At 39.4% G+C, this 7,831-nt stretch overlaps 1 protein-coding gene across 2 annotated transcripts; it reads right to left on the bottom strand.

Annotated features, from left to right (window-relative positions):
• Positions 1-509: 509 nt before the first annotated feature.
• Positions 510-4,229, bottom strand: sp8a (sp8 transcription factor a). Of its 2 annotated transcripts, none has more exons than XM_079591153.1 (2): positions 4,131-4,229; positions 510-3,460 (listed from the first exon to the last, which is right to left on the bottom strand). In XM_079591153.1, exons 1-2 carry the CDS (start codon positions 4,149-4,151, stop codon positions 2,252-2,254), a joined length of 1,230 nt encoding a protein of 409 aa, XP_079447279.1. In that variant the 5' UTR covers positions 4,152-4,229; the 3' UTR covers positions 510-2,251. The 2 variants fall into 2 exon arrangements, with proteins under 2 accessions (XP_079447279.1, XP_079447280.1); XM_079591154.1 differs by having other exon boundaries at positions 516-3,460; positions 4,155-4,161.
• Positions 4,230-7,831: the final 3,602 nt, after the last annotated feature.

Here is a 7,831-nt window from a genome sequence, read left to right as displayed (position 1 = left end):
ATTCTGATTTTATTATGTTGTGACCTTAGAGAGAATATATTGTGAGAAAGTCACTTCCAAATACACAGTTTGCGTCAACCTCATTCAAAATCACGATTGTTTAGCCTAATAAGAAATGCGTCATAAAAAATTAATAGGCTAGGCTAGGCTAATTGAAAAAATATTATTATTTTTTGCCTATGTTTATTTGTTCTTAAAAACGCAACGCACATCAGTCATTATGAGTGTCTAATCAAAACCAACTGATGAGACGTGATTATATTTTACGCAGGCAACTCTTAAGTTCATTTAGCCTATAGGCCTATGTTTATTTTGGATTATTAAATTACCAGATTCTTACTCAGCAAGTTTAATAGTGTTGATATGTGCGCATGTCAAAACGCTTACATAAAAAGACGTGTGGTTTGTTTTGTTTGTTAGCCAATGTTTTTCTAAAACTATTATTATAGCTATTATAGGCTATCAATGTTAGTGTTATTATCAACACTTCCCTCAGAAACAGTCCATATGCAAGTCAAATGTGACTTTATTACCTCAAAGTAAACGGTCAGTAGATACAAACACATGCTCAATTAAATAATAACACAACAAAAGAGAAACAAACCGATCGAGTTGATTCGATCCTGAAATTATAAATATAGATTCAAAAGTGCGACTCTGATAGACTTCAAAGCACAAATCAAACTCGATGATAAATAGAGTTTCAAGACAATCCTATGTACAATTTCACTTTGCATTGAGAAGAGTCCAGATTCACTGATCAACTGCACGAGGAAAATAAGACCAATGAACAAATCTCCGAATTATGCGTGCATTTCAAAATCAAGGAGCACAAAATGAAACTGGCAAATACAGAGTAATAAGACAATTGTGCGGCTGTTGACAAATAAAGTCCTTGATTTTCTTATTTAGCTAATAAAGTGCCTCAATAGACATGGAGAATCTGTATAGCAAAGTTCAGCAGTGTATCACGAGGGTATTTTCATCACTGTATCCATAAAGAACACCTGAGAGAGACCTTCTGCTGATTTACAGTCACATGATCAAAGTTAACACAGATCGATTAACCCACCGGCCTTCTGCGTGATGCAGTCCATTGCGCGTGCACGTGTGACACTCTGGTTCTCTGAAGACATTGTAGTTCACCAAAAATACGCAATAAGAAGAACCACTTCTGCAGGTTTCTTGAGTTTACTCTAATAAAATAAAGGTTCTGGTGGTTCCATGTCCTCCTGCGACCCAGGAATAGACTTTTGTCCTTTAGTGAATTTCTCTGACAGAGTTTTAAGTCTGGACGTCCTGTAAAGAGCATTCAGGGCTTTACAGAGATATTAATGTTTGAAGGTCTGACATTAATTCAGGGATCAAATGTAGCACTTGTTTGTCATAAATCAACATCTCAGGAAAATGTCATGGGGTTTCTAATCAAAATATGACTTTCTGTTACACACACGTCCACTGTAGAGACACCACTCGTTATCGGGCATTCTGGGAGACACAACAAGTGAATAAGGAAGTCATATAATATTCCTGTAAAATATAGATATGATTATGAAAATGTTGCTTAATGGTATTACGTTTCTTTTTTCATTACATGTTGCCCCAAGAATACATTAAAATGCAAATTATATAGATAAAGTGTGTTAAATGGGACTCTATGGCCATTTTACCCACATATTGCATAGAGCAAAATGGTGTATCAATTTATTCCATTATATTTTTCATAATGTAGGTGACAATCATCTTTATACAAAGTTTGGTTCAAAAAATCCTACAAAAATTGATTGGTGAATTAATAAAAAATCTCATTGTTTTTTACCTATATGTCATTTCATGTCTTGCCACTACAGAGGACATAGCATAAAATAAGAATAATATATATTTTTTAATTTGTTTCTTATGCTCTAAAGTAAACAATGTAATGACTTTGATTCAAATTATTCAAACAACTTTTTCTGGGTCTCAGGAGGACGAGGAACCTTTAAAATCCATGGAACCAGTGGAAATATTTTCTGTTGTAGTTTAAAATTGGCTCTTTTAAGAAGAACCTTTTGGAACCTTTTTTTTTTTTTAAGAATGATATTGTTCTTTGGGTGTCATTTCTTCAGGTCAGTGTTTCGGGGTTTTTAATCACCAATATACCGATTTCGAAGGAATTTGACAGTATCTAGTTTTTTTTTTTTTAAACACGTTTGGCTCTAATTGGCACCTTTATCTTTAAGAACGCGCGTGTGTGTGTGTGTGGTTGTTTTCAGAGGCCGTTCTGTACGGGTTCTGTGGTGTGGATGATTTCCGGGGACTGGCAGGCTGGGCTGCCCGGTACACTCTGTTCGCTGTCGGTATCGCTGCCCTTTTTAACCCCGGTTGACCCGGGCTCGCAGGCGCTGTGCGTTTTCACGTGTTTACTGAGATGGTCGCTGCGCATGAAGCGCTTGTTGCACACCGGACAGGCGAATCTCTTTTCCCCGGTGTGTGTGCGTAAATGCCGCTGGAGCTCGTCGGACCTGGTGAAGCGCTTCCCACAGAACAGCCAGTTACAGACGAACGGCCTCTCGCCGGTGTGCCAGCGCAAATGCGCTTTGAGGTGAGAAGTCTTTCCGTATACTTTCCCGCAGCCCGGGATGTGGCAACTGTGGAGGCCCTTCCTGCGCAGACTGGCCCCCGCGGGCCCTAACCTCTCCGCCTCGTGGCAGTTCGGACAGTCGCAGGTGGCTCTGCCCGAGTAGCGCCTGGTGGATGAGCGTGGTGACCCGGCAAGCGGTAACACCGGGGACCCGGATAAAACTGCGCTTGTGCCACCGGGACTGGTTTCTGGGTAGGTAGCGGATAACACCGGTTTGAATCCGTCCATCAGGTGCTGCCCACCAGTAAGAAGATGCGGAGATGGACTGGTACTGAATGCGGAGTGAGTTATGGAGGAATAGTCTGAGTTGTACCCGCTCAGGGGCGAATGTAAAGAGGTCTGGAGCGCGGCGCCGTTCGCGCTTTGAACATCAATCCAGCCGGTGCCCATATCCCACCAGGAGGACCCGCTACCGGTGCCCACGTCCCCGGCGGAGATGCCACCATGCGCGGATTTGAACCAAGTCTCATACGGGTGCGCGACGCTCATCCTCGGGTAAATCCCCTGCAGAGTGTCCACTTTCGAGATGAACACCGACTGCGCGCTCGGGTCCGGGGAACTGTTCGCGACTGAAGTCTGAAACACGGGATAATCGTTTCCAAACGGACTGGTGGATGTGTTAGAGCCCGTCAGGGAGAACGAGCTGTTGGCGCTGAATGTGTCGTTCCGTTGCGCGCCGAACGGGGAGAGAGAACAGCTGCTGGGCGCCGCGCGCTTCCACGGGTGAAAACCTCCTTTTCCAAACGAGCCGCTGTCCGAGGAGGGACTCGAGCTCCCGATTTTGTTACAGGTTGCTGCTAACATGGCCAGTGGAGTGGATCCAACCCTCGGTTCCTCCTGCGACCATTAAAAAACACATGCGTTACGAGACAAATCAAGAACATTGCCACATGCAAAATATGATCAATTTACAGCATAATATATAGTCTGAAATTTGTCTAAAAACAGAGTTACAATGCAGCCCACATTGATGCAATAAACTTTTCAGAGTACGATAATAATAATATTTTTTTTTGCTTTAAATGCTTGTGATAATTTTCTTCGAAAGCAAAGAGCTGCAATACTTTATAAATAGCACAATATTCTTGCATTAACCTTTTCAGAATCTGATATTCTTTTCATTCAATTAAAGGAGAACTTTTTTTTTATTCAGTTTGAGTTCATTCAAAAAACCCGATGACCCAGAAACAAAAACAGCAATCTGAAGAGCATATCCCGAAACATCAAGAACTGTTCAATCTCCGGAAATGATTTTTTTGTTGCTTATCTTGTAAACAGTGCGGTCTTTAAAGTAGTATCAAGCAAATATTCGTTTCAATAAGCAGTTTAAGAACTTTACGCTATAGCGCAATCCGAATGTAACTTTCATTACGCAAGATTACGCACAAGATTACTAATGTATCCGTACATCAAATAAACTTTATATAATCTTAAATTGCTCTCATTTCAGTTGAAAATCCCAGACACTCTAAATATTGAAGGACACGAGAGATGTAGCCACACTCACCCCAAGAAGTGAAGTTGCCATCACCTGTGAAAGGTCTTCACATTTATAAGTCTCTCGGCTGTTTTGGAGACTTTTACCGCCCACCGCTGCACAAATGCGATCGGCTCGAGCTTTGAAGATCCACCAGATCACGCTCGACCAATCAGATCAGCGGAAACTCTTGGGAATGCTGCGTTCGGTGATGATGTCATCGCCGGAGCTCTCGGTGACGTGTTGCGCTGGGAATTGTTTACGAGGCGGGCGGGTGAACCTTTCGTGGACCTTTTTTTTAGGCTAATTGTTGGGGATACCCATCTAAGGATAACTAATATTTTATGCTAATGAGATGCATGTGGGTGTTTCTTCATATTTTATTTCGCTGCGCAAAATTCAACACTAATATGGAATGTGTATTAAACAGTGCAGGATTCATTCGTGTCTCTCTAAGATGTGTGTTTTTATGAGGGCGTGGCGGGGTTGAAGTGGGAGTTGCGCGTGCGGGAGCAGCAGCTTCACACACAAGAGGAGATGAACTTCATGCACGAGCTCAATCCTCTTTCATCTCATTCACTGCAGAGATTCACGCGCGCTCGATCCACAGGCATTCCTGCGCACTGCTTGCTTCTGATCTCACTCACTCCTGCTTATGGGAATCACCGTTTAAAATGATCTACAGTGCATTTAATCACAAGTGTTGCAACATAGGCCTATTTAAACTGCATCGGATGCAAAAAGTCGAAGATTACCAGTTGGCTAATGCGTCTATTTTGTACGCTATTCTTTTCTAAAGCATTCATTGCAAATGATACAATTTGAGTGCGAAGAAATTAATGAGAATTTGGTTTGCTTTACTTTGTTCACTGCATGATTTTAGATCATAAAGAGCATTTTGAGTTTCAATGGAAGCAAGAAAACCAAAGCAGTTGGTCACAGAATTTCTTAATATGATTAGTTGTCTAGAAAAAAAAATTGTTAAAACTTTTATTTGCTTTAACTTTCAAGTTTTATTTTATATTTACATTTTTTTAAATTAGATTTTGAATCCCAGATATGCAGTGGACAAGAAACGAAAAGCGCAAACGTATAACAGTAACAGTGTTTCACGCGCGCGCTCGGAGGGAAACACATCATCATGCAGTGCACGTGCGCATCATGCGTTTAATTTGACTTTCAAATTTAATAAAGAGGTGAGCTTTAATCACGCGTGATTTTATTTGTTTGATATTAATGTTCGATCATTACAGGGCAGCGGGGGAAAGTTAATTAATACAAATCATGCGCGGGATCAATTCAGTTTTCAGGTCAGAATTAGAATAACTCATTTGGTTTTGTATAGGCTAATATAATCACACATATAGCTACTATTTTAGTATAGGTTTCTCAATTTGCTCATCTTTGTTTATACACTTCTAATTGATTGTTTGATTTTCTCTACAGTTTTTAATTTCTGGAAATCGACCTATAAATTGATATAAATAAATTCATATGGAAAATGTGCTTTAGTGTACACTTGTATTTTAAGTAGTCTGGATAAATGGCCGACTTTAGTGAAAGACTGAAACAAACGTCTAATTGTTTTTTCTTCTTATACAAAATAGCCTACAGCAAAATCGAGCGAACACACATTAGTCGTTTAAATGTCACGCCCTTTGCAAAAATGTTTTTAATTAAATTAAATGAAATAAAATCATTGTGGTAACTTCGAAGTTAACCGGAGTTCAGAGGTCATGATACAGTAGACCTGTGTGTGTGTTGAACAGATGTCTCTCTCTCTCTCTCTCTCTCTCTCTCTCTCTCTCTCTCTCTCTCTCTCTCTCTCTCTCCGCATTCTTTCCCACACGTATATGTGCAGAAATCCCGTGAAGAACCTGTTCTCATAATAAGCGCGTTAACACGGACTATCGAGCACCGACAAAACGCACCGACCGAGAGAGAGAGGGAAGAAGAGGGGGGGGGCTTTAATTGTTTGCTTGTTGGTTGTTGAGAGAACATAAAATATCTCTTCAGAAATGCACAGAGAACCCTTTTAATATCCTGCAATTACATACATTAGGCCAATCATGAGAAATCAACGTCCATTTTGCATTTCGGGATCAGCAGATAGCACTTCTCACTGGAATTTGCGTTGAGATTTTATTTTCAGGCATGGTTTTGCCTCTAAGATTGTTTTCTTTTTTATTCTAGTAAATGAAGAAATAAACTCCCCTTTAAAATAAAATCCACTTTTTTTATGATACAACATTTCTCTGTTTCCTGAGCTTTTTAACAAAGCGACATTGTCGATGTTATTGCGATATTTTGGACCTATGCTTTAATGACACTTTGTATCAACAGCACCTGTCTGTCAGTCAGTCAGTCAGTGTGTGTGTGTGTGTGTGTGTGTGTGTGTGTGTGTGTGTGTTGTTAAACAGGTTAGCCAGCTGTGTGAAGGCTGTAGGAGTTTACACAACATGAGTTTATGCTGTAGTCAAACTTTGGATACAAATTTGTTTCCAGCAAAAGCTTAAATCTCTCTGTCAAGTATTTTTAATGATGTCTCTCTTTTGGGGGGAAAATTAAACAAAAACATTTAAATTGTTTGTTTTTTTTCTTGTTTTTTTTTTCTTAAATGTTTAAGTTTGATCTAAGGTTTAATAGTTTAGGAGTTGGTCTGTATTGTTCATGAATCACTTTATGTGAAAATAATAGGAAGTAGCAGTATGTCTTTAATTAGAAGCCATGTAAATGTGTGTCCGTATATTTGTGTGTATGTGTGTGTTTATCTGAGCAGGATTGACAGTTTCCTCTTATTATCCTCTGAAGAGGGAGTGTTTCGTCCCGAGGACATGCTGGCGGAAGTTATTCGCTGTCTGTCATCATGGGAGTGTGTGAGAAGTTTGTGAGATGACAGAAAAGAGTTAGTTTCACGAAACTCTCTGATCGTATGTATAATGCAAATATAACATGACTTTAAATGTCCAAAAGGAGACATTAGGCAGAATATATATGCTGCTCTTTTCCATACACTCTTAAAATGAAAGGTTCCACGGGTTTTCACATCAATACCAATAACCAGAACATTCAGTGATCAGTATACATACTGTAAAAGAAAAATGAGTGTGAAGAACATCTTAATAATGGATGTTAAAGGCTCATATGCCATGCAAGAATCTTTATTTTTAAGAGTGTAAGATAAATATTTGAGGATATGAGACACAAATGAGATTCATGGGGAAGATTTCATGAATAATGTCGTGCATTGGGTCTGTTCCAGCACACACACACACACACACACACACACACACACACACACACACACACACACACACACACACACACACACACACACACACACACACACACACACACAAAGCCATTTTATTACTTTGGAAGTCTTTGTTGATGGGCTTTTTGGAGCTTGATAGTGTCTGTCCTCTTTCAGTCTTTGTTTGGAAAAGAGCAGATGCCGGAAATTTCCTTCTGGTTTTCAGACAACACGAGGGTGAGAAATCGAATTTGATTTCTCTGGTTAAACTAACACTTTAAGTACAGTGTATTTTAGTATCATTGAGATATTAGTTTTTATACATATTTGAATAAATGTTTATTTGTACATTTGACAGTCTGTTTTTGGCAAATATAGATGAAATATAATAAAGTTTCATTTTTAATAAAGTTAAAGTTTATTTTATTTCAAGTAACAAAAAAGTATTTTTTGGTTTTAGTTTTCTACACTGTAAAAA

Source organism: Phoxinus phoxinus, assembly GCF_949152265.1.
Source record: "Phoxinus phoxinus genome assembly, chromosome: 19".
NCBI lineage: Eukaryota > Metazoa > Chordata > Actinopteri > Cypriniformes > Leuciscidae > Phoxinus > Phoxinus phoxinus.
Note: the sequence above shows the minus strand (reverse complement) of the source record. Positions and strands in the feature narration are given on the sequence as shown.

Bases quoted from the DNA above. Each gene is read 5' to 3' on its own strand.
- sp8a (XM_079591153.1), bottom strand. From the start codon at position 4,151: ATGGCAACTTCACTTCTTGGG. The intron at 3,461-4,130 runs GTGAGTGTGGCT...TAATGGTCGCAG, and splicing joins TGGCAACTTCACTTCTTGGG to GAGGAACCGAGGGTTGGATC.